Genomic DNA, 27,214 nt, shown 5'->3' with positions numbered 1-27,214 from the left:
TAAAAAACCAACTCAGGTATCCATGCAGTCTCCTGCGATTTTTGAGATCCACCAGGTATGTTTTAAACTATCACCCACTCCCTCAGTTACCAGGTGTTCTAAAGGTAGCAAGTGTACAAGCTTTGGGGTAAGTTTTGTGATACACAAGGAGATTGTTGAGATTACTAAAGAGGGTTAGTAAAGAAAATGTATTTGAGGTGTTGTGTGGTTTCCGGGCTGTATGGTTGTGTTCTAGTAGCATTTTCTCCTGACGTTTCACCTGCATCTGTGGCGGATATCATAGTATGGGACATGGAAGTTGTGTATGATTTTACATCTTTTTTTGTGATGTGAATGAGCCAGCTTAGACCAGTACAATGCTGTGTTAGAAAACAATAGAGTTAATATCCTTTGAATGGTTGTATCCAGTGGTGGGATTCAAATCATTTAACAATCGGTTCTGATGGTGGGATTCAAATCATTTAACAACTAGTTGTTTAAAAGCACCATTTTAACAACCGGTTCTGCCAAAGTGGTGCGAACCTGCTGAATCCCACTACTGGTTGTATCTCTATGTTTGTCAATCTTCAAACTGAAAGGCTTTTTAAATTATTACTTGCTGGTTTAAGGTTAACGAGCAAGTTGGTCATGCTTTCCCCAGGATTTACAAATGGGTCATGAGTAATCGCAAGATCTTTGTTTTTTTCATGGCCATCATTAGTTGGTGGGACTTCAGCATTGGTTGTAGGAATCTTGAGTTACAGAGGAGCCACAAAAGAACAAAACAGATACCCCTTTATGATTAGATGTTTCCTCCAACCAATGGTGAAGTTAACTTTCACCAAATGCATTGTATGCAAATTCAGTTCTTTTTATTACCTACTAAAAGTTTCCCAGTTGCTTATTATAGACAATGATGGGCTAGAAGGACTAACATTGTGAATCAGTTTAAAGCATCTTCATATTTTCATGTTGTGTATGCTTTGCTGCTGGCAGGGGGCCAAGTATTTTGGCTTCTCACCTATATAAAGTAGAAATGACAAATGTTCCATTTTATTAATATACGTTTCTTCCCAAGCAGGTTCAAAATGTGGTTCTTTATTATCATAGCATGTTTATTTCAAGGAACTTTCAGTTCAGAAGAGTTCATTTCAGAAGATCGTTTGGAGAAATATACAGCGGATTCTGAGTACTTTTTAAATATTGTAAGTTAGATACACACTTTTTACCAACATTAATTTTGCCTTCCCGGGCCAAAAAGTAAGGCGGGTGAAATGGAAATATTAGTGCCCAACCTAAAGATAGTGCAGATATTGTTAATTCCATATAAGGCTGAGGAAAAATGCTTACCCAAGGTAGATGCTATACTAATATTTAATTAATCTTTCCCTCTGTATAATGTATAATCAAGTATACTCCCCAAAGCCATCATATCCTGACAGACTATAGGATGGCATGTGGTGTAGATATCCAGGCAAATGATAGCATTTCAATAAGACGGAGTTGCCAACTTGCCATCTCCAGGCTGGGAGATTCCTAGAGAATTGGGAACTGGAGCCTGAGGAGGGCAGGGTTTGGGGAGGGGAAAAAAGGGACCTCCGTGGGGTTTAATGGATCTACCCTCTGGAGTTGCCATTTTCTCCAGGGGAACTAATCTCTGCAGTCTGGAGATCAATTAGAATTATGGAAGATCTCCATACCCCACCTGGAGGATGGCAACCCTATCTGAGATGCCACAGAAAGTAGCATACAAGGAACAATCCTAAACAGGTGTATTTAGAATGCTCCTCAGATATATTGAAGAGGGGTTACTGTAAATAGTAAGTAGTGTTCTTGGGATTGCACTGATACAACCTCCTTAGTTCTAAACCTGCTTTGAGATTAATTTCTTTCCTCCAAATGGATTTATTGATATAGGTGCAAAGCAGATTTTTTTCCCCTTCTTCTTACAGAGCGAACTTATCAATTATCATGGTTATTCAAGTGAGGAGCATCATGTTGAGACCGAAGATAAATATATCCTTACAGTTTATAGAATACGTCCAAGAAAATACAATGAAGACAAAAGTAGGACATTGTTAATGATTAAATTTCTAAAACAACAAAGTTCAATTTTTTTTAAAAGTGAATAATCTCATCAAATTAGCTTCCTTGCAGCATTCAGGGCAGAATTCTACCATTTTAAGTTTGAACTCCAATTCCCCTGTAAATTCTGTAGTGTATTTATTGTTTACAGTGGGACAGTCTCTTCTCTCCTTGGGTATTTGTGTGTGTTGGTTTTAGCCTCATGGGTTGGGTCTCTGATTATTATTCAGAAATGTTAGCTTCCTGAGCTCCCTTATCCTGATCCAGTTGTTCTGATCCCTGTATCTTCTTGCTGATAAATGGATTTTTTAGCACACTCATTTCTGTTGTGTGAACCTAAAAACAGGAACTTGAGCAATTACCCTCTCCCTGATTTGCAAGCAAAAAGGGAACATCACAATTTCTGTTTTCAGTGAGCCAGGAACAGTGTTAAACACTTTGCAAAACAAAACCTGCACTGAGGCCATTTCTGCACAGCAAATGTAGAGTGGATTGTAGTCAGGATAAAGTAAACCATTTTCGCATTCACATGCATTTGTGCAGGCTGCGATTGGAGCCCACGGAACAATCTAGGTTGCTTTAACGCCTTTGCACAGACGCGTCTCTTTTTAAAATTTACTTCCCACCGATGCATAGTTACACAGGCATGCACTAATGAACCCCCAAAGCCATGTTGACATCTCACGATACCAAATGGACCTGTGTGGCTATGCAGTTGTAAGCCATGACATTTTTTAAAAAGGAAAACAGAGGTGAATAAAGCGCCCCTTCCCAGCCATTTGCTCACAAGTGGCTGCAACCTGGGAGTTTTCAAAAAGCTCACAACTAGTGTGATTCTCAAAAAACCTGGTTTTGGGGAAATAACATGGGCAGATTCGTTTTAGGGGCAGGATCTGAGCGAAGGCCCCCCCCCCATTTTTTTTTCATTCTAAACCTGTGTTTATTGGCCTATGCAGAGTGGGCCTGAGGTGTTTGAACCCAATTTTAAAGTAGCATGTTTTAGTTTAAATACTTATATATTTTAAGCTGCTGTGACTCAAAAATCCTTTGCTGAGATTCCATGGAATCTCAGACAAAATACACCATCATCTTGCCAAACTCAGAAAACGTAGTCCATTGTATTTCTTTCACTTGAGGAGCAGGAGAAAGAGAAGGAAGTTATTTCACCCAGTTTCTTCTCACTAAAGCTCATTGTGCCACCTGACATATCATGAGGATCATTGGATGATTTTAGGGGTGTTCAAGGGGAAGGTCATAGGATCCAGTTCTATGTCTTAAAATCTGAAGAAAACTGTGCAGGTTTTCTCTGCACAATCTGTGTCCTACATTTGATCTTACAGAAAAGATCTCATGTACAGAGTCTGTGTTTATCGGCTCTGTAATCCTTTAATACTTGGCAATGAAGGGTGAAGGCAGTGGACATGATTCTGCCCCCCTCTCTCTCCACACCTTGATTATGCAAACATAACAAGTATGAGCAATGCCATTGTCATCTGCCCTTGCGAGAATCTTTTAAAAAAGCTAATGAGTATAATATAATTAAGGGATAAACTGCATGCTTTGATGTGGTCACTGACAAACAAATAATTTTCTGCTTCTGGTGCTATAATTGCCTCCCCTCCCCCACACCCCAGAGCTAGGCTAAGACTTTTTATTTCACCAAACTTCAAACTGTGTATGTAAAACTGTTTGTTTTCTTTATTCTTTGCTTTTGGTGGGTTATAGCTTGGTTTTGAGTCAATTGCTTTTCATTGGTCTAATTACTCTTGTCAAACTGTTGCTTTTTAAAAATGTCACATGTCAACATTGTCATGATATATAAAAAAGAGTGAAAAGTTCACAAAGAGGTCATCTTCTGAGTTAGCAGAGGTTTGCAAAACCCAGAGGACGGAGACAGTCAATCTAGGGGCAAGAGGTGGCAACCATTGACCTTTAACATGATTGGTGAGTTCAACTGTGATTCTAGACCAGTGATAGCAAACCTTTTTGAGACAGAGTGCCCAAATTGCAACCCCAAACCCACATTTATCACAAAGTGCCAACACGGCAATTTAAACTGAATACTGAGGTTCTAGTTTAAAAAAAACAGTTGGCTCTGAGGCATGCGTTACTTGGGAGTAAGCTTGGTGGTAGTTGGTGTCTTTGCTTTGAAGCAACCATACAACTCTTCCAGTGGGCGAATCACGACCCTAGGACGGTTTACTCCGAAGCAAGCCCCATTGCCAGCAACTGAGCTTACTCCCAGGTAAAGGATCATGCTTTAGTTCTTTGCATGAAAATCAGTGGGGTTTAACAGCGCTTAACAGGGTTACCTACACTGCTTCCCCAAAACTAGGTTTAATGCTAATAATCAAGCCCAGCGGCCCAGGCCAGCCTAGATGTGTGTCAGGGGGTGGGGGTGACTCTGTTTGCACGTGCCCACAGAGAGGGCTCTGAGTGCCACCTCTGGCACTTGTGCCATAGGTTCACCACCACTGTTCTAGACCAATGAGAGGCTATTGCCTGGGCGGGGAAAAGTATCCCTAATGTATGCATTGTATATGCTGAGTTGAGATAGAGACTGAGTTAAGTTCTCTGTGTGTTGAACTTTGTTCTTGCTGAAGAGTTCTGAATAGTTATAAAGTCTTGTATAGAATAGACTTGTGTAACCTTGCAACTGCTAAAGTAAAAGCCTTCCTATGGAAAGAACATCTTGAGTAGAGAGTATTCTTTTCCCAGAGTGGCAGAAGGTTGCAGTCAGAGGTGAAGCTACCTGGGGAAGGGGGGGCGCACGCGATGCACCGGGCGCAAGCCTGCAGGGGGTGCCAAAATCGAAAATATATTTTAAAACTTTTTGTGTGTTTTTACTTTGTCAGCCGGCAGGGGGCGTAGTTTTTAGTCTAGCAGCACCAAAATTTCAGGCTACCCTCAGACGACACTCCTGATGATACCAGCCAGGTTTGGTGAAGTTTGGTTCAGGGGGTCCAAAGTTATGGACCCCCAAAGGGGGTGCCCCCATTCCTCATTGTTTTCAATGGGAGCTAATAGTAGATGGGGCTACCCTTTTGAGGGTCCATAACTTTGGACCCCCTCAACCAAACTTCACTAAACCTGGGTGGTATCATCAGGACAGTCTCTTGCTGATACCAGCCAGGTTTGGTGAAGTTTGGTTCAGGGCATCCAAAGTTATGAACCACCAAAGGTGGTTCCCCATCCCCCATTGTTTTCAACGGGAGCTAATAGTAGATGGGGCTACCCTTTTGAAGGTCCATAACTTTGGAGTCCCTAAACCAAACTTCACCAAACCTGGGTGGTATCATCAGGAGAGTTTCCTGAAAGTAGCCTGAAATTTTGGTACTGCTAACTAAAACATTGCCCCCCTGACAGGTACCCTCCAATTTTCCCCAGATTCTCCCTTTATATCACCCCCCTTCCACATGGCTTTAAAGGGAGAATCTAGGCTCCCTAGATTAAATAAACATTTAAAGTGATGCTGTTTCAGGGTGACCCCCCCCCAAAAAAAACAGCATCATTTTCAATGTTGTTTAAACTAGGGAACCCTGGGTGTGTTCAGATTTGTGAGTTGGGTATGTTCTATAATGTGATGGTGACTTTGAGATGACATGGTGCAAAAAAACTGTTCCTTGGTCATAGTGGGGGAGGGTGGCCTTGGGTCATCGGGGGGGTGGGCAGGTGGGGGCATAAAACTCAGAAAACACCGGGCTCCATTTTCCCTACGTACGACTTTGGCTGCAGTGAGTGCAAGAAGACTACTATAGACTTCTCATCTTACCAGAGTGACTCCACTTTAAACTCTGCTGATAGACATCTGGTATTTTATTATTGTTTATAGGGCAGTCTGCATTGCTGCAATTTTTACTGCCAAGTGCCTCAAGCACTTTCATTGATGTGCTGAGCTAGGGCATGGGCATAGCTCAGTAGGCCAGGATCTGCTTTGAATGTAGAAAATCTCAGATTCATCCCCAAACATCTCCAGTTAACATAATCAGGTGGCTGGTGATGTAGAAAATCTCTACCTGAGACTTCAAAGAAGAGCTGGTAGTCAGTGAAGACAAGATTGACCTGGACAGACCTATGGCTTGAAGTATGAGAAAGTAGCTTCATATGTTCATCAACTGATAATGTAACAAAGATTTTAAATACATACTTGTCCTACAGGTCCAAAGCCTGTTGTGTTTTTGCAACATGCTGTGCTTGGAGATGCTACCCACTGGATTTCAAACTCACCCAACAACAGCTTTGGTTTCATATTAGCAGACGCTGGCTATGATGTTTGGCTGGGAAACAGTAGAGGGAATGCCTGGTCTTTACGTCACAAGACGCTTGAGCCAACTGAGCAAAAATTCTGGGAGTTCAGGTAAGAAAATAGTTTTTAAAATTACTGTAAATAGATTCGAACTTCATGCATCAAACCTATGAAAGGGTCTCACTGATTCATTCATCAGTCAAACTAAACATGATGAAGGAATCCATTTTTTCAGTCATGTATCATCCACATTCATGTATCAAGTGGAGGGCGGAAATAATATTTACAACAGAAGGAACAGGCAAGTTCAAGGTACACCTGTCCCCTTCCCTGCCTTACCTTTCCATACTATATCTGTTCAGGCACTTTTATTTTACAATATTGATAGCCTACTTTTCTTCTGTCATAGAACACAGGAAGTTGAACCTAGGCTTCCCAGATCTGCCATCTAGATATGAACTAGAGATAGACCTGCTTAGATGAAGCAAGTTTGCTGTGTTGTGTGACTTCCAGAGCCACTGCAGTGTAATGGTTAAAGTGCTAGGCTAGGTTCTGAGAAAACTTGTTGTGAAGCTTATTGGATGATTGCCAATCACACCCTCTCAGCATAACTTACCTCACTGAATTCTTGTGAGGCTAAAACAGGGAAGAAAGAATGATGTATGCTTCCCTAAGTTCCTTGGTGAAATGGTGGGACCAAAACTATATAATATCCTTGTACGATTCTCTCTCCTATAAACTCATTTGGTAATCTATGAGCCTCTTCATCTGAATTTCTGTTTGGAGTGTCATGTTCCATATTACTTTGTCTTATTTTCATACAGAACAGCTGGCTTAGGATTCTCCCATTGTTTCATTTTTTAATTTTTTAATTTTTGCAGTGCTTTTTGCCAGTAGATTTAATTATAGACCTCAATTCCTTCAGGCCATTTGTACCTTTTCTCCTGTTGTATTATTGATGTGCTTTGTGCATACTGATAAAATGCTATAAAAAGCAATCTGAATTTGGTTGTATGGTATCAAGTTACTTGCTGTGTGAGGTTTTAGGCTTAAACTAGCCAGGAGGGCATCTCAGTAAGCAAATAGGAAGATTAATCTTTTTTTCACCTGGTGCCATGAGATGGGTTGACTTTATAAAGGAAGCCATAGCCTGTAGGGGTGAGCCCGCGAACCCAGCAGAACCGTAGAAAGAGCGCTTGGAATGCCGGTGCCAGCTACGGCCTTCTGGGCGCACACGCTCCCCCACCCCCCAGTCCCCCGTGAGTCACAGGTCATGAGATGCCTGACTCATGATCACCAGGTGTCCCAGACAAAGGGACAAAGGGGCTCTTGCCCCCAGGTGTGGATTAGACCCAGACACGGACGCTTCCACCTGCACGTAGCAGCCCTATGAGATCATGCATCACATGATGATCTCCCACTCTCCCGCTCTCCTGCCTCCCGGGTCCTGTTTCCACATTGCTCCCCCCCCCCCCCTCTGTGTGTGTGTGTAAGAAACCCCAATAAAGGAGGCAGAGCCTAGCACACGGCAGAGTTGCCATGTTCACGGAATCCCGCGCTTCCTGCTGCTGGCTCTCTCCACCAGATGATATCTCCGTGTCTCGTCTCTTCCTTGTGACCTCGCAGGCATGACTTCAATAGCCCTCAGTTTGCATGACCTGAGCAAGGTTGTTAATGATAGGACATTTTGAAGGACATTGATTCATAGGATCAACATGAGTCAGAAGCAACTTGACAGCACTTAACACACACAAAGACATACCAGGTGTCACAGACTTATACCTTCTGTTCTGGCAAAATAACAGGTATATGTCAGCAGACAGCTACCGACTTGAACCCAGGAGAAGTGTCAGGAGTTGGCAGTAGGTGAAGAAACACACCACAGCGATGTTTGTTCCAAGTCAGGAAGGCTTTATCTTGATGCACACAAAGACATGCTGTACAAAAACTCTATTCACCAATATACACTCTACATGGACTACCAACGTAACCTACTACACTGTCCTTATCCTATCATACACCTATATACATGTCTCATCTAATCAAAGATCAGGTCATCTCATGCCGCACCTGGATGGTGATGCACTTAGTGACCTTCATCAGTTTCCTGCTGTAGCATTCAGCAAATTCTTGTTGTGGCTTTAATATGTCCAGGTAATATTTTTCCATATCCTGATAGATATCAACGTTAAGCTTTTGTACAGTCCAAACATCCAAAGTAAAACACATTTCACTGCACTTGCCCCTTATATAACCTCTTTGGTAAGCTGCTAATATGTCACAGATAATAGGAGGTTGGAGTAGCTAGAATACTGCCTTATTCAGATAATAGATAGTTCCATCTGAGCTGCTGTGGTATCTAGTTTATCCATCAACTCAGGAGTTTATCTGTCAGTGCAAGAGGCCTAAGGATGGAAGGCAAGCTCAGATAAATACCATGAGAATTTTTAAACTGGCTTAAAGCAAAAATACCATCTTGACAATTTTGAATTTTTAGAAACCAAATGTACTGGCATGTTTCCTTATGATGTGCCCTTTCACAAATATTATTATGATCCCAGGTTTTAATAATCTCAAGGGGAGGTAAATCATAAATTTGTAGAACAGGAGAAGACCTATAGTTTTTCTTCAGATATCCACATGAGGCCAGCAGTGTATTAGGAACTCAAGCCAATTTGAGGTAAAATCACTAGAGCTTTAGGTGACCCTTCATGGAAACTGAAGGCAGACCTGCTTCAATTATTAGCTGGGCTGCTGGGGTACCCTGAGGGAGTCCTAAAATTTTCCTCACAAAGGTATTCTGTATGATATCCAGTTGATCCAACATGTTTTGGTTCCCTCCCCAGATCTTAACCCTATACAGTAATTGGGGAACTACCTTACCAAAGAAAGCCTTGGGGGCTAGGGCAACAAGGTGCTTTCCTTGAGTACTGAAAATGTTATGATAGCTCCGTAAGTGCATGGCAAACATAAAAGTGGAATTTAATTGTGCCTACCATGACAAGGAAGACTGAAAAGTAATGCCTGAGTATTTTGCCTCAAAAGAAGGAGCCATATGCTACAGAAAGAAACCCCGAGAAGGAAAGGATAGAGCAATTAACATTTTTTAATTCATTGTTTTTTGTGTGCCTATCTTTATAGTTTTCATGAGATGGGATACTATGACCTTCCAGCAGTAATATACTACATACTGAATGAAACGAGGCAAGAACAGCTTTATTATGTCGGTCATTCTGAAGGTTCTACAAGTGGTATGTTATAGAATTCAGGACGTTTTGCAAGAGCAACATGATGCAATGTGAAAATGTGTCCAAAAAATATGTGGGCAAAAAGAAATTGAGACAGATCTTATCAGTTTTTCCAGGTACAGGGAAATGTTGTGAGAACTGAAAATATTTCATTGTGTAAGGGGGTCTGTTACTCCAGTCATCAACAAGACTCAGGAAGATTTCAAGAGCTTATTGGAACTGTGTCAGCCCAGGCTCAGATAGCCGAAACTGGGGGTTTGGCTCTCTGACCGCTGGTATATTCTTTACAGTTTAGTTCAACCCATAAATCCTCCCCACCCTCGCAATCCCATAATAGCATGTGAAAGGACAGTGGGAACAGCGGCATTGTGTGGGACAGAGAGTTCATTCCTTTAGCAAGGCAGATAAGGATGAACTGCTAAGCTCTATTGAACTAGTTACTTTGCAAACAGGGGGAGGTCTCCGTAGCCTGGAGCGATGATAATGGCTGGGCCATTTGCAGCTGGAGTGTGGACGTGTAAACTGCCAGGCCTAGAATGACACAGGCCTGACACATTGGTATTCAAATACCATCCCTGCCTTCTCCCAGACCACATGTATTGACACACAGTTGTTTTAATTGCTGGGGAAGGCAAAATAGGGTAATAAAAATTGTGTTTTGATATCACCCCATGTATTAGTAATGACCTGGTTCTTGCACAGGAGATTACATTTAGCTATTGTAACTATTGTATAGTAACAACATCACTGATAGTAATGTGTATATGTTTTTTGCATATGTTTTCAGAGAACTAATGTCTTTCCTTGTGGTCCAGTGAAGTCTGTGTTCTCCAAAATTTTAAACATTCCCCTGCCCAACTAAAATCAAAATAAAATTATAATCCTACTGCTGCTGGATCACAGCTAATAAGAATATAGCAGTAAAGATTAGCTTTGTGCTTTCTGCTAATGAATTGATTTTACTATATAGATAATGAGAATAAGAGGAAAACATTAACAAATGTAGTAGATCATCTGCACTAAGGGTCGATCTTGAGCTTTTACCACTCAAAAAAAGGATATCTTATAGACACAGTTTTGAAATTATTTAAATGCAAGGTTGTCCCACACCTTCTCTATGAATTTGAAATATAGGGATGAAATGAGGATACTTTATCTAGTCCTGAAGTAATCCAAAACCAATTTCTAAGACACATTCCAGCCCTTCCTGGATGAGAAATAAAGCTGCTAGATCTAATTTGTTTAGTTAACAATCTTTCAGTCTTTTCCTATCAAAAGATGTGAAGTGTCTCGGATTTCTTAATAGTATCCTGTTGCGATACTTCATCCCCAATAATCTGTTAGGAACTTTTGCTGATAACTCCCATCTTAGAAACTGGGTATTCAATTCTGATGCATATCTATTGATCTTTAATTTTAAAATCTAAAGCAGGACCATGGTATAAATTAATTAAGAACACTTTTGAACCTCCTATTTGGTTAATATCACAAATTATAATCTCAGTAACCTTTACATCATTACATTTACAATCCATGACAACAGCAATATTGTCTGGGTATTGTTCTCAAAGGTCAAGGGATCAATTAATATGTATTGGAGGATTTACCACACTGTATTCTATTATGTCCATTGTATACTGATCTGAGGGCTAAGTTTTTGGTGGGAATATTATCTTATCTATATAAAAAGCATTTTGACGATGACTTGATTTTTAAATAGCTGAGCAGGCATGCAAGTAAAGGGGATAGGCTGCGCTGACACAAGTGCATTGCAGAACATTAAAGAGGTGGGGCCCACCGACTGCTGTCAGGAACTATGACAGGAATAGTCAGCAACAGTTTTCTGGAGCATGTTGTATTTTTTTTGCACAACAAGCTTTATTGCTAGTCTGGCATAAACTTATATTCAGATGTTGAGAAAAATCAGATTTTTGTTGTCTGAATGTCAGAATCAGACATGGTATTGAAGAGAGTAACCATTTACATTTTCAGGCTGAATGGTTTTAACTTGTTTTATTACATTTTAATATCTTATTTGTACTAGTATAGTATAGATATTTCTGTTATTACCCATTTGTTTTACCTAAATTGATAGTTATGTACAATAAATTTTACTTTAAATAGACAGTGAAATAATTATATAATTTGCTGGCTCAGGATGTGTGTGTGTGTGTGTTTTTTCTTTTTTTAAGGTTTCGTAGCATTCTCTACTAGGCCCCAACTGGCTGAAAGAATCAAATTATTTTTTGCCTTGGGACCTCCAACTGCAATTCCCCATCTGACAACACCTGTTGCAAATTTTGCATACATTTCTAAAGGAGTGCTTGAAGTAAGTGCTGGACTTCAATAGTGTTGAACCCTACCAAAATGACAACTAACAGATGCATAGACCAGTCCTATTCACATTTGTTTGGAAGAAAGTTCCACTGGAATTAATAACTTTGCTATGCAAAGCTCTATAGTCTTAATTTTGTAACACCCTATCCATAGAAATTTTGGATTATATGTGTCTATGTATCAAATACTATAAAACCTTTAAGCTGCACTCAGAACTGCTCCATCCTGTCACTCGCACACAGACAGACAACTTAAAATATATCACCACTTATTGATAGGCTAAAAAATATTGCTACTGATTCAGAGGGGCGAATCCAATCTATGTCTTACCACTCCACTGAGTGAAGTCTGAATTCTTCCTCCAACCTAGGTAGATGTCCTCCAACTTAATTGCTCTTTTTCTAATGAATGAGCTACAAAACCTGAAGGAAGATTCTCCAGGCTGGAAAAAAGCCATTTGGAGGATGGTTGGATCCACTTCACAACAATTATCTCATATGCCTTCTTGGTTATTACATGGTCAGCTAATTCCATGACAAATCCAGTGCTCTGCTTCAGATTAGGGAAGTACTTTTATTACAGCCCAATTCAGAGCTTGCAGTGGTGGGCTGCAACACTGCTTTGGCACTACCCCACTGCCTGCAGGGGGGCTTCTTGACAGCACAGTGAGGCAGAAAAAAAATCCTTCCTGCTGCCAACAAGCTCTCCTTTGGGCTCTATTGTACAAACACCCTGTGCTACCATTCCAGTGAGCGAAGGCTAGAAGGAAACTTACTGAAGTCGCATCCTCCCCCCAGCCCACCCTTGGAGCTCCCCAGCCACACCAGTGCAACTTTTTTTGTGCTGGTGGGCCTAGGAGCAAATGGTGGCTTCTGGGTAGGGTGCCACTGCTGCCCTGCTGCCCTAGTTAGTCCCCCCTCCATTGGTGCATTTGCCCCTTGCACCAGCAGGGTGGCACCCATGGCAGCAAAGGGGTGCACCAGCACCAAAGTGCAATTCAGTCCTTCTCCTCTGGAGTGGGCTGCCCATAATCAATGGACAAAATGTGATCTTTTAATCACTGTAAGAAGGAAAAAATGTGGACTCTGATCGGGTGGAAAGAAAGATTTTTTAAAAATAAATAAAATTTATTTTTAAAAATAAATAAAATTGGGGAAAAATCTTTGTAGATCTGTCTTTTGTGAATGTTTCCACTAATCATGCTCAGATGAATAAATTTAGTTATTGCTTGGTTTCAAAGAGAAACACATTTCCAAATATAACCTCCCTCAATACAGATAAAAACACAACTGAGATGTAGTTATCAAGGACTGCACCCATTACCCAGTTAGATCTTTTTTCCCCAGTTTTTTGCCAAATGGGGGAAAAGTTCTCTGTTCTACGGGCAATGAAATATGTTTCTTTCTTACCTGCAGCCTCTCCCCCGATTCTATTGTAATAGAATTCTCAAGGAGTACAGATTTTGCAAAAGGGATCCCCCTTCCATATTTCAGAGAGAAATGAGGAATATTCTGTGTTTTACAGGCCAATAAATTCTCCTTAAGACACCTGAGAGTGGTATCATAACATTTTCTTCCATCCTTCCCTGGTTCTGGGATCCTATGGAAGAAGTTATTTTTTTTAAAACAAATGATAATGACTATTAAACCTTGAACACTCAAACTCTACATCAATTCATTTCAGTTTTTATTCTTCCTTACTGTGTCTAGCACAGTTATCAGTATCTGTTAAGGAATCAGCAAAGAGCCTTGCATGGTGAAAATGAAATGTTTCAAACCTCTGAACTGTGACTGTCACAGAGAAGGCAGAGGGACTGGTTGGTGCTGAAAGCCCCAAAACTCACATGTCTCATTACATCAAACTGCCACCACCTTGGGAGACCCCAGCTGCTCCAAAAGCACAGCCATGTCTCACCCAAACAGATGCTAGTCTTAAGAATGTTAGCAGAACATGAACATTAGTAGCAGGAACCATATACAACCACCCGTCCTTTTGCTATCTACTCCTACCTCTTTCAGTTGCCACCAATGAACATGCAAGGAGATGGAGACATAATGTATAGTGCATTCTGGGTGTCTATGACAAAGTTCTGTGGCCTCACACCTGGAGCTGATCCTTTAAACCTGGGCACCACTTCCCATGTTGTCCTCCTTAGCCTTTGTACTATGCTCCTCTCCCAGGCCTTCTCAGCCCTGCTGCCTCTTAGAACTCAATCTGCAGGCCTGTGCCTGGTTCACCTTTTCTGAGTAAGCCCCATTGCTGGCTGAGTGCCATCTTCTCTTGCCCTTCCCAAGGCTTTTCCTGCTGCAGCCGTCCAACAGCAGACAGCTGAGCATAACTTCACTATTCCCAGTTGTTTCTCTGCTTTCCCAACTATGTGCAGGCTCCTGAGGATTTCCTGCTATGGTCTCCTTCTCTCCCCTCATCTGCTCATTGCCTTTTTGAAATGTGCAGCTCACCTATGCAGTTTCCACCATAATGTGTCGTGTGTACATCAATGACTTCCTTCCTTCCCTTCTTCAAGTGAAACGCAGCCACTGAGCAGATGCTGAGCAGAATGCAGAGTTCTGGTATTTTCTAATCAGTTTCTTATCCAATAAATGCCGGGGAGAGAGGCAGAACAGGATACATACAACATTGCCTGATTATTTGATGTGTCTTCAGTATTAACTAGTTGAAATTACAATATCTTTCAGGTTATACTTGGCACAAAACAAGTCCTACTGTTTCCAGCCAATCTGAAAAAATTATTAGCTAAATTATGTACTTACCAGCCTAGATTCTGTGCTAATATTTTGGCTTTTATATGTGGATATAATATCCCCAACATGAACATGGTAAGTTGTATTCTTCTCTTTATAACACTAAACCAAGTCAACACTTTGTAGGTTTGGGATCATGAGACTGAGATAAAAGGAGTTTTTAGGACCTACTAAAAGTGTAACAAACACCAAAAGTAAAGGTTGTTTCAAAAATAATGGCTTGGATCCAAAGATTACAATAAAAAAGCAGAAAGAAATGCCATGGCTGTGCAGTCCAGAGGGGGCCCCAAATCCCCCTCTGGATGTGGTGTGGGCTTGAGCTGGTGTAAATGCCATCTCCGGGGCACTTATGCCAGCGGAGGAACAAATCTGCCAACACCCAATCGCTCTGGCCCCCACAATGCACAGCCACTATGCCTGGCCTCACACTGGCACTTGCACACCGCCACCAGCTGTGCTGGTGTTCCAGGGGTGTTCCAGGGGCGGAGCCAACCTTAGTCTGGCTACACACCCTTATCGGCCTCTGTACGTCAGCAGAGGTACGCAGCAATTTCACAGCATATCTCTGGGCCTTTCCCCACTCTCTTCGATCCCCCCTATGCTGCACACTGCTCTCAGCATGCGGCATCCCAGGCACGGGGTCATCAAAAGGCGCCGTTAAGAAGAGCGCCTGGGATGCCACGCACTGAGGGGGTGCGACAGCGGCATCGTCAGGGCGGCTGCGCTGTTGCTGCCCCTGATGTGGGGAGTGCCAGGGGACCCCGTGCTACTCTCCTCAAGTAGCGCAGGGCTTAAGGTAAGTGGGGAAAGGCCCTCTATTCTCCCCTATGAGGAAGGTTTTTACAAACTTTAAAAAATTTAAAAACTAAAACCTTTTCCCACTCTGCAGAAAAGCCCCATGGAGCAGGTGGAGTGACACTCGAGCAGTACCATCCCCATCTGCTTCAGCTCTGGACTGAACTGTCAAACTACCATTTCTTGCACAAATCCTCATTAGTCTACATGCGTAATGGATCAGCATTTGTTCATAAATATCATAAATTGTCCGAATGCTGGCTGCAGCCTTCCCCATTTGCAAGGGGACCCCTGAATGTTATCTTAAACTTGCTGACATTATTGGGCTGCTAGCAAAACCTCAGTATGGCCCTTTCCCCACTTCCCTTAAGCCCCGCGCTACTCGAGGAGAGTAGCGCGGGGTTCCTCCTCCCTCCCCACGGCAGGGGCGGCCACAGCGCAGCCGCCCCGACGCTGCCACTGTCGCGCCCCCTTAGCGCGCGGCATCCCAGGCGCTCTTCCGAACGGCGCCTTTTGACGACCACGCACAGAGCGCAGGGTCGTGGGGACGCCTGGGCGCACGCCTGGGATGCCGCGCGCTGAGAGCAGCGCGCTGCATAGGGGGGATGGAAGGGAGTGGGGAAAGGCCCTATGTTTATAGCTAGTTGAAATCACAGCAAATGGGAGGGAATGGGTAGCAGGGCAAGGAAAGCCTCTTTCTTTTCACTCTGAGCTAAGGACTGCCAGTCTTTCCCTCCCTTCACTTTCTGCCTGGCTGTTTCACTGAATTCCTGACTTTTAACTGGACAAATTTTGTAACCCTCACCCTCTTTCTAATCATTAGAAGCTGTTACCCAAACACTGTACACATGTATAACCTTTAACTTTTAGAGTGTGTCAAACATGTACACATGTATTCCAAGGTGAAATTATATTGAGGGACCACTGCCTGTGTAAACCGAGGTCCCAACTTTGGAGTAGCACTTTGCTACGGGAATGGAATGATTCTCAGAAATAAACAGGCAGAAAACAGAATCGAAGTTCAAACCTTTAATTTAGAAAAATAGTGCAAAGAAAAGCAGCAGCCACACAGAGGATTGTATGTTTGCCCAAATGCACATGTGTATGCACACATGTACAGCTGGAGGAGCTTCTGATTGCATGGAAGTGGGCTAAGGGGCCAAAGTTAAACTTATTGCCATACGATTCAAAGCCCAAGAGTCAGGTTGCGCTTTGCCACTGAATACTGTAGACACGTGGGCTTAGCTGGATGCCTTTTAGGAGCTAGGCTGGAACTGGGGGGAGCACTTTTTTTCTCCCTTCTGGATTTGGGGTACTTGCAGCTCATATTCCTTTAACAATGTCACACAGAATCATAAAGTTGGAAGAGACTCCAAGGGCCATCAAGTCCATCACCCTGCAATGCAGGGCCACACAATCAAAGGAAGCACTCCCTACATATGTTCATCCAACCTCTGTTTAAAAAAAACCTCCCAAAGGGGGAGTGTGAACAGAAAGCCAGCAGCATTGTTAGCAAATGAAATGAAATTCTAGCAAACCAATAAAAACAATGAAACAGACCTTACCTTAATGTAAAGCAGAGCTTCTGAGGCCATGGTTTGTTTTTTTGTGCTCCATATATGTATATATTTCCAACAAATACATTGAAGTTGTTGCTCAATGGGACACGTCCACGGGAGTACCACCTTGGTTGTTGAGCTTAAAACTAGCACTCTTATGTAGCTATGGAAGCTCTCTTCTTTCCTACAAGCATTTCTACTGATACTACATTTTTTTAAAGAAACTTAGTATAAGGAATAGCTAGCTAGTATAGCTACCAGCAAGACACTGTTCAATTAAGTAACTCCTCAAGAGATGTTCTGATTTAATATGATTAACAATTATTTGACTGCAGGACCGACTAGCGATGTATGTAGCCCGTTCCCCTGCTGGAACATCTTTACAGAACTTTCTTCACTGGTGCCAGGTAAACAGAATTATCAAATGTAATTACCTGTCAATTATTGAATTACTTTCACTATGCAGATCATTTTTATATCCTGAAATTAATGCACAAGGAATCTGTTGGACATCTATGCCAGTATGAAAACAGTCTTGTGCCACCATCAGATTTGATAAATGGTTTCTGTTTTACAAAAACGTATGTGATGATAAATTTGTTATAGACCCATCCAAAGGGCTGCACTCCCGGATGTGGTGCCATTGCCCCTCTGCCCCACCACTCCCAAGGGGCTTTTCTAGTGACATGGGGAAGCAAAAAGCACAAAAAAGCCTTCTCATCACTGGAGAACCCCCACTGCATTTAAGGGACTTATGCCACTGAAGTCCAAAGCCCCGGACACCAGCCCAGCAGCAGCAATGGCCAGATGGAAGCCAACTAGCATTGGCTCCTTCCCCAGCCATGCCTCTGGACCACTGCCACTATGCCACCACATGTGGCTGGAATGTTGGCACAACACTGCGTTGTGTTCAAGAGCCATGGCGGGCAGCAGTGGACACCCACCAGCAGATCCACACCTCTGCCAGGGCAAGTGTCCTAAGAAGGGCAAATCAGCTGGTGCGGCCCTGCACCACCTCCAGCGGCAGATTCTCCTCCCCTTTTGATGAGGCTGTAAACCACTAGATGGTTTGTAGTTTTGGCTGCTGCAGACTAACATGGCCAACTCTCTGGAACTGATATTAGCAAGACCATTATAGCTTGATTTATGACATCCCAATTCAGCTATTTGTTATTGGGGCAAAAGCTCTAGTATCTATCAAATGGAATTCTCCCACCCACAAAAACTTCAGTTTATTTAAGTAGATGGAGCCAGTATACAAAGGAATGTCTGTATTTTTGTTTCAGCTCATTTGTTTGAAATGACTAGGATCAGAGTGCATGCAAAATATATTCTAGTCATGCATTTTTGTTCACATTTTCATTGTTTTTAAGGATGGCAATGATGGTTTGCACTTTTTTGTTTAGGACTTTTGAAACCAATTCTTAATAAAATGTCATCACATTTACATGGATGATGCATTACATACATGATACATAATCTCAGTTTGAAGGGCTAGACTATGTCTCATTCAGTCTCATGTGCAAGTTTGTGTGTGATGGCATCCCCATAAAGCAATGTGGATCTCATATCTCCCTTACCCTTTTCTACCAGGGCCATGTACCTAGCCATTATATACACTAACTTCGCCTCCCTAACATAAAACAAAAGAAGTTCACATCACTTATCTTCTCTTTGCTTCTTAACTTATTAATTTTAAGCAGAAAATTTCACAACTGAAAGAGCGATAGGTCTAAACTATTATCTGACACATCACTTGCAATAATGGGACATCTCATGCTCTGCTTTGACTGGGAAAAATGTCTCCTTGATGCCCAGTGGGGCTTTTCATGAGGTGCTCCTGCCCTGTTGCTCTGCTTTGACTGTGGGCTACTGACAGTCTCCTGACACCATCCCTCTGTAAGTCTTGGAGGACACATCTCACCCTTTCCAGCACTTGCCATTGCTTCTGAGAGATTTAAGTCCACAGGACATGGGGCCATGAAAGATTTGGCTGCCAGAGGGGTGCAGCCTACCAAACTGAGGAAGGACAGGGGCTTGAGGAGTCACCTGAAGGTAAGTACAGGAATAACACCTGAGTCAGCATGGTTTGGGACATGGTGGAGGCACTCCAAGGGGAGCAAGACTCACTCAGTGCTGCTCCTAGATAAGTCTGGGAGGCCCTTGCTTGGGATATCCCTAGGTGATAAATATATGGCATCTCTTACCAATGGACTTTGTTATGTTGCAATTTTGTACATTATGCTGAGGCAAACTCAAATTTGCAATTGAGCTTCCCAGAACCATCTATTCTTTCCCTTTCTCCCTGTCAATGCCACACTCCATCCATGAGGATGTCATGAGCCACTTATGGGTCACATGCCACAGTTTGAGAACCACTGATTTTAATAGTTGCAGTCCCTTATTTATGGTCTTGTAAAGCTGTGTTAAGATTGTAGAGATAATGTGTGTGAAGCACTAATGTGTTATATATTTGTTTGTTCAGCTATTTATACCTTAGTTTTCTCCCCATGGGAGGGGGGAAGTGGGGTGGAAAGCATCTTACCTCATTCTCCAATTCTCCACTTTACCCACACAATAGTAACCCTGTGAGGTAGGCCAATATGAGAGACAATGACTGGCCCAAGGTCAATCACCACTTTCATGGCAGAGTAGGCCTTCACACTTTGAACTCCCAGATCCTGCTTGTAATTTTGTATGTGACTATACATGTGTATGTGCATATAACTGTATGTATATAAATATGTATTATCTAATTATAGATGATCTTGACAAAAGACTTCATGGCATATGACTATGGCTCCCAGGAAAAGAATATGCAGAAGTATAATCAGGTAGGGCAGCAGCCCATGAGAACTTCATGGGGAAGTTCTCTCACTTTCCCCTGAAACCTCCCTGATTTCTCCCCTTCTCCTTTTTCCACTCCCTTCTTTTCTTTTAAAAATTGCATTTTTTATTTTTATGATATAAACAGGCCAGAAAAGTGAAAAGAGCAAAACAACAATCACAATTATATCAACTAAGAAAAAGAAAAAATTATTGCACATATAATATTACACATCATAATCTAATTAGCAATAAACAATAAGAACATAAGAATAAGCCTGCTGGATCAGACCAGAGTCCATGTAGTCCAACACTCTGCTACTTGCAGTGGCCCACCAGATGCCTTTGAGAGCTCACATGCAGGATGTGAAAGCAATGGCCTTCTGCTGCTGTTGCTCCCGAGCACCTGGTCTGCTAAGGCATTTGCAATCTCAGATCAGTATGGATCAAGATTGCTAGCCATAGATCGAGTTCTCCTCCATAAATCTATCCAAGCCCCTTTTAATGCTATTCTGGTTAGTAGCCATTACCACCTCCTTATATTCCAAACACCAATCATATGTTATGTGAAGAAATGTTTCCTTTTATTAGTCCTAATTCTACCCCCCAGCATTTTCAATGCATGCCCCTTGATTTTAATATTGTGAGAGAGAAAAATTTCTCTGTCAACATTTTCTACCCCATGCAGAATTTTATAGACTTCAATCATATCCCCCCTCATATGTTTCCTCTCCAAACTAAAGAGTCCCAAATGCTGCAGCCTCTCATAAGGAAGGTGCTCCAATCCTTTACTCATCCTCGTTGCCCTTATCTGCACTTTTTCTATCTCTTTGATATCCTTTTTGAGATGTGGCAACCGGAACTGAACACAGTACTCCAAGTGCAATCTCACCGCTGCTTTATATAAGGGCATGACAATCTTTGCAGTTTTCTTATTAATTCCTTTCCTAATTATCCCCAGTATAGAGTTTGCCTTTTTCAGAGCTGCCATGCACTGAGTTGACATTCCCTTGGAACTATCAACTAAGACGCCCAAATCCCTTTCCTGGTCTGTTACTGATAGCACTGACCCCTGTAGCGTGAAGTTTGGATTTTTTGCCCCTATGTGCATCACTTTACATTTTGCTACATTGAACTGCATTTGCCATTTCTTAGCCCACTCACCTAATTTATAAAGGTCTGCTTGGAGCTCTTCACAATCCTTTGTGGTTCTCACCACCCTATCATCTGTAAACTTGGTATCATCTGCAAACTTGGCTACCATGCTGTCTGGGCGCGGGCGGGGCTCCGGCGGCAGGGACTCTGGCCACGCCCGCACCCGGACTTGGGCGTGCGGGCGAGCTGGAGGAAACTGCGCCAGCCGGACAAAGGGTCGACGCGACCCCAGGAGAATCATCCGGCCAGGCGATCGGTCGCAGTTTCAATGTGTCCCCGGGAGGAGCAGACGGCCGGGCGCGGCGGGAACGCGGCGGAGGAATGACGGGGAAACCGTGCAAGGGGATGGCAGCGCGCAGGGAAACTGCGCAGGGCCATGGACTCGGTCGCGCCCGGGGCACAGCTGAGCCCATTCAGCGCGGCTCAGAGTCACTCCAGCTGGGGAGAGGGAGACTTTTGAGAGCCAGAAGAGGATTTAAGGAGGGGAATTCTGAGGCTCGGCAGCTGCCGCTGCAGCCGGGTGACGGGAGGGGGATTCTGGGTGACAGTGAAAGGAGCAAAGGCGTGAGAGGGCTGAGCCGGGTGGGGAGGCTAGAAACAGCTCAAGCCGGGAAGCTAGCGGGAGCCCAGTGAGGCAACTGGGCAAGAGTGCCGCAGCTTGGTGGGCAGGGTCCAGCTGACAGTGAGGCAACTGCAGCAGGACCTTGGCTGGCACGCATAGGGTTGGGAAGGGAAAGCTGGGAAAACAGGGTCGGGCTGCCTCCAACATCAGGCGCCCTGTGGGCTAAACTATTTCTTGGCCCCTCGGGCCGATTGGAAAAAGACATCTCTGGGGAGGAAAAACCCCAGGAAAGGGAGGGAGGGAAGGCCGAGAGCCATGCACAGGGAGGGGAAGTGCTGCACATGCTACCTACCCCAACTTCCAGGTCATTTATGAATAGGTTAAAGAGCACTGGTCCCAAAACGGATCCTTGGGGGACACCACTCCTTACATCTCTCCATTGTGAGAACTTCCCATTTTCACCAACCATTTGCTTCCTGTTTCTCAACCAGTTTTTAATCCATAGGAGGACTTCCCCTCTTATTCCTTGATTGCTGAGTTTTCTCAATAGTCTCTGGTGAGGAACTTTGTCAAAAGCCTTTTGGAAATCCAAGTAGACAATGTCCACTGGTTCCCCCTTATCCACATGTCTGTTTATATCCTCAAAGAACTCTAGTAAGTTTGTAAGACAGGACTTGCCTCTGCAAAAGCCATGCTGACTCTTCCTCAGCAGGTCTTGCTTTTCTACATGTTTTATAATTTTATCTTTAATGATAGATTCTACTAATTTACCAGAAACAGATGTCAAACTGACTGGCCTGTAATTTCCTGGATCCCCCTTAGATCCTTTCTTAAAGATTGGTGTAACATTGGCAATCTTCCAATCTTCAGGGATGGAGGCTGATTTCAGTAATAAGTTGTATATTAAAGTGAGAAGATCAGCAATTTCATGCTTGAATGAACTCTTTAAGAACTCTTGGGTGAATGCAATCTGGGCCAGGGGACTTGGTGGCATTTAGTTTATCAATGGCTGCCAGAACGTCTTCCTTGTCTACCACTATCTTCACTAGTTCCTTGGATTCGCCTCCTAAGAAGCTGGGTTCAGGTGCAGGAATTTTCCTTACCTCCTCTTGGGTGAAGACAGATGCAAAGAATTCATTCTGCTTCTCTGCAATCTCCCTATCATCTTTTAGCACACCTTTCGTTCCTTCGTCATCTAACGGGCCTACTGCTTCCCTAGCTGGCTTCCTAGGTGATATTAGCCGTTATAGGTGATAGTAGCCATTAAAAACAATAAATAAAATGATAACGGAGATGCAATAATGATTATCGTAATAGTCTAATAACAATAATTAAATATTCTATGCTAAATCTGATATACCTGATAATGATATTAAACAGTACTATATGATGGATTATAACATAATAAAAGAGATAAGAAGAACTAACAATATTATAAATTCCTAAAGATATTTCTCCAAAATTTAATTTTTCACATAATATATTATAATCTATTCATAATATGTTTAAATATTTTGGACCCCTTTCAATATGACCTATTATGTGGAGTTGTTTGTTGTTGTTGTTTGTTTGTTGTTGTTGTTATTATTAAAACTTTTATACTGCCCACCCCCAAAGGGCTCTGGTCGGTGTACAACATAAACAACATAACATAACTTAACAAATAGAGCACCCTCATAAATCTAAATCTAAATACAATATAACTAGGGCTCTAAACATTAAATAATTAAAACCATTTAAAACACAGCATACAAAATATAGCGTCCAGATGATCTAAAAAGCCCCTCTCGAGAGGGAGACAGGGAGGCCCATAGATGTAATAAGGGCCGCAGAAGTTAAAAGAGGGAGAGAGGGGGCACCATCAGTGGCCAGCTTCTCCAAAGGCCCAGTGGAACAGTTCAGTCTTACAGGCCCTGTGGAACTCACCAAGATCCCACAGGGCCCGGATAGGTGGAGGGAGAGCGTTTCATCAGGCAGGGCCCAGGGCCGTAAAAGTCCTGGCCCTAGTGGAGGCCAGCCGCATAATGTATGTATGTACATCATTTCATCAACCTCCTTTTCAACTCATTTTTAAAGGACCATTATCCATGATATGCTTTTTATTTATACAGGAATGCTGAAAGTTCAGTAATTTTGTCATTACTGCATATTCAGCTAGATTAGTTTCCCAATCCTCTCGAAATAGACATTTTTCTGCTTTTAATTTTGCTGTAAGTATAACTCTAGCAGTAATTCTTGTATATCAAAACAGTTCTTCTGAAATGCTTGAAATATTTTTGGCAAAATATCTAACAACATACTCTTGGCATCCGTAGCAAATCCAATTTTTAAAATTTTCTAACTTTCAGCATGTATTTTTTATCAGCTTTTTGTCTTTCTACATTTCTATCACATATGGTAAAAAGTACCATCCACTTCTTTATATTTCCAACATTTTTCCTTTACAATTCTTGCTATCATCATCTCACCATACATATTTTAACTTGTCCTCATAGATGTTCTTTTTGTTGCATTATCATCCTTTTAAATTCAATCAGCTGCATTATTATGCTTCTTGCAGTATGAATATCTTTTTTTCATCTTGGCGATTTGTAAATCCCCTGTCACTATTTTATTCACTCTTCAGGTTTTTCTATAAACCTGGGAGTTTACTGAGATTTGGTGTTTTTTTAAAGAAACCTCCTGTGTACATGACCCTGTGTGTGAACTTTGAACCCTCATATTTGGCCATATTTAGAATGAGATATAATAATACTTTTCGTAGAAACACATTTAAAATTATTAATGTTAAAACCCACAAGCAGCAGAACAAAAACAAAAAAACGCCTCACTGTTAACATAAAAACAGAAGAAAATATTTGTTTGGTTGTATTTCTATTTTGTATTTTTCCTAATTTAGTAGCAGGCCATAAAAACAAGAACAAAAAATATGGGACCCTTCAGGTAAAATCCTGGGTAAAGGGAAATGTTTCAGCTTGGTACCTAAAACAGTAAGGTAGGCACTAGATATCCCCATATTGCCCAATCAGGTCCCTCCATTATTCAGAGGAGAACCTACTGGTCATCCCCAGCCCAAAGAATACCCAGCTGGCCTCGACAAGAGCCAGGGCCTTTTCAGTCCTGGCTCCCACATGGTGGAATGGGCTCGAGAGAGAGATCAGGGCCCTGCGGCATCTGAGTTCTTTCTGCAGGGCCTGCAAGATGGAACTCTTCCACTGAGTATTTTCTAGGGGCCAGCCAGGCTAACATTTATTAGTATTGGCCTCCCGGGGGATAGTAGGGGTTAAGTCGTCATCGTGAATGATATTGCTGAATGTGTTGTATTGTTGCATTTTAAATATTTATTGCTATTTTAACTGTTTTATGTTTTATCTGTTGTACTGTCACCTTGAGCCCTTCAAGGATGGGTGGGGTATAAATTTAATGAATGGATCGATGGATCGATGGATCAATAGATAGATCTGCCTCCAAGAGAAGGGCATTCCAAAGGAAAAGTGCCACCAATGAAAAAGCACTGTCTCTAGTTGCCATTTGCTTCATGGGCGCAGAAACCAGAGCTGATTAGGAGAACCTTATCTGTCAGGATGAACAGTAGAGAAAGAGGCATTCCTTTAAGTATTTCATCCCCCAACCCACTTAAGGCCTTAAAGGTAACATCCACTGGTTGATTTGTACTTAGAAAGAAACAGTATAGATCTTTATGATTTAACCTCTTTATGCTCAGCCCCCATAATAACCCGGCTGCCAAATTTTGGACTAGTTGTACAGTTTTCAAGAAAAGTGAAAGGCAATTTCTTATGGTTTCTTCACTTCAGTTGCAGCCTTCCCCCTCCGTGTCACCTCCTATGCCATTCCTGAGCCCCACCCCCAGAGGCGGAGCAAGGGGAAACTATGCCCGGGGCACATGCACGCCCTGCGCCCCTGCCGCAGCATTGCTCGCCCATGCCCCCCCTGCCATGCCCCCATCATGCCCCTGCCACACCCCCTTGATGGCCCAGCCATGCCTTCGCCGCTTCTCTTCCTGGGGCATCATGCCCCCCATCACATGGGGTCTACGTCACTGTTTACCCACATCCCCAGCATTCAAAAATAGCATTTGGGAGGAACAGGGAGCTTCAGTGGGTTGGTGACATTTGTGAACTCTGATTTGTTCACTGTGTCCAAGCCAGAAATCATGCAAGATACTACAATATTAGGTTAATGCACATAGGGCATTTGGGATTTCTGCTGACATCTAAAGCACTTTGTTTTTTGTCTGTCACATTTGAGCATCGTTTGTGGTAATCTTGACTTTTTTTTTTATTTATTCATCCACTCTTTATGCTTTTACTTTTGTTTCATTTTGCCCTTTGTCATGCAGAGTAAATGACAAGAACAAGTGCAAATATAGCATCTATTCATATATTCAATTAATTGGGTCTCAAGGGGACATTATACGTCACCATTTTCTTGGGCAATGGAAAATTAGGAGCATATTTTTGCATTTCTTTGGAGCCTTGAAAATACAAATATTATTTTCTCTCTTTTTATAATTCTGAATCAGCTCTAAACATTAGAATAAAAATGTTCTCATGCTATTATACATCTACAGAAATAGCAATTTTAAACCATCTTTTTAATTCCATAGACAACTCCTCCTGTGTACAAGATAGAAGATATAAAAATACCAATTGTATTATGGACTGGTGGAAATGACTTATTCATTAATTCAAAAGATGTAGATTTGTTACGCTCTAAAATTAGTAATCTCATTTCTGAAAATCATATTCCTGAATGGCAACATCTAGACTTCATCTGGGGACTTGACGCCCCTGAGCGCATGTATGTGAAACTCATTGAGACAATGAAGAGATATGCATAATCCTAGAGTGGTTCCTGGATCTTGACCAATCAGCACATAAAAGAAGACATTAATATGATATAGTGTCTATAACATCACTACATCGAGTTCTGATGCAACTGAGCACATGTACGTGCCTTTTACTAAGCTTGATATATATTTTTTTGGTATTTGCTATTTGCTAAACCATCTAACTTTTCATTCATTCTTGCTCAATGTTTTTATTTTCAAACTATCCATTATACCACTCCATTGCTTTAATGAATGCATGCAACTGAGGATATGTACAGTCCACAAAATATCCATAATCATACCAAGGGCTAATTTCTTGATATCATTGGATGCATTCAAATGGAGATTACTGAAACAATTCCACCAAATTTTCTTCTTGAAAATGGTTTGCTTTGTAATTGGTATAGGAATGCTTTTGTAGCTTTGCTGGCATTCAATAAATGTATGGTCTGGGAACAGTACATATTTGGATTGCTTCTTCTGTCTAATTTCCCCACTCCTCTTCATGACTCTTATCTGGTGAACTGAATTTATTTCCCTGCTGGGTGACCTTGGGCTAATTTCACAACTTTCTCAGCCCCACTTACCTCACTGTCTGTTGTTGGGAAGGAAGGAGTTTGTAAGCCACTTTGAGACTCCTTGCAGGAGAGAAAGGTGGGGTATAAATGCAAAATCTTCTTTTATCATTGTATTATATTATAGTTCACATGGAACAGCAGTATGATTTGAAATCTGAGGTTTTCTTAGAAATCTGAATGTTTCAGGATTGCATTCTCTGTTGTTGAAAAATAAAGCTATGTAAGTGTAA

At 42.1% G+C, this 27,214-nt stretch overlaps 1 protein-coding gene across 1 annotated transcript; it reads left to right on the top strand.

Moving 5' to 3' along the window:
* Positions 1-13: 13 nt before the first annotated feature.
* On the top strand, positions 14-27,214 carry LOC125437977 (lysosomal acid lipase/cholesteryl ester hydrolase-like). Its single transcript, XM_048506090.1, has 10 exons — positions 14-55; positions 1,061-1,184; positions 1,932-2,046; positions 6,223-6,421; positions 9,452-9,561; positions 11,751-11,887; positions 14,592-14,732; positions 17,347-17,418; positions 19,774-19,845; positions 26,182-27,214. Exons 2-10 carry the CDS (start codon positions 1,068-1,070, stop codon positions 26,413-26,415), a joined length of 1,197 nt encoding a protein of 398 aa, XP_048362047.1. The 5' UTR covers positions 14-55; positions 1,061-1,067; the 3' UTR covers positions 26,416-27,214.

The sequence above is a fragment of the Sphaerodactylus townsendi genome, linkage group LG08, assembly GCF_021028975.2.
Source record: "Sphaerodactylus townsendi isolate TG3544 linkage group LG08, MPM_Stown_v2.3, whole genome shotgun sequence".
Lineage (NCBI taxonomy): Eukaryota > Metazoa > Chordata > Lepidosauria > Squamata > Sphaerodactylidae > Sphaerodactylus > Sphaerodactylus townsendi.
Note: the sequence above shows the minus strand (reverse complement) of the source record. Positions and strands in the feature narration are given on the sequence as shown.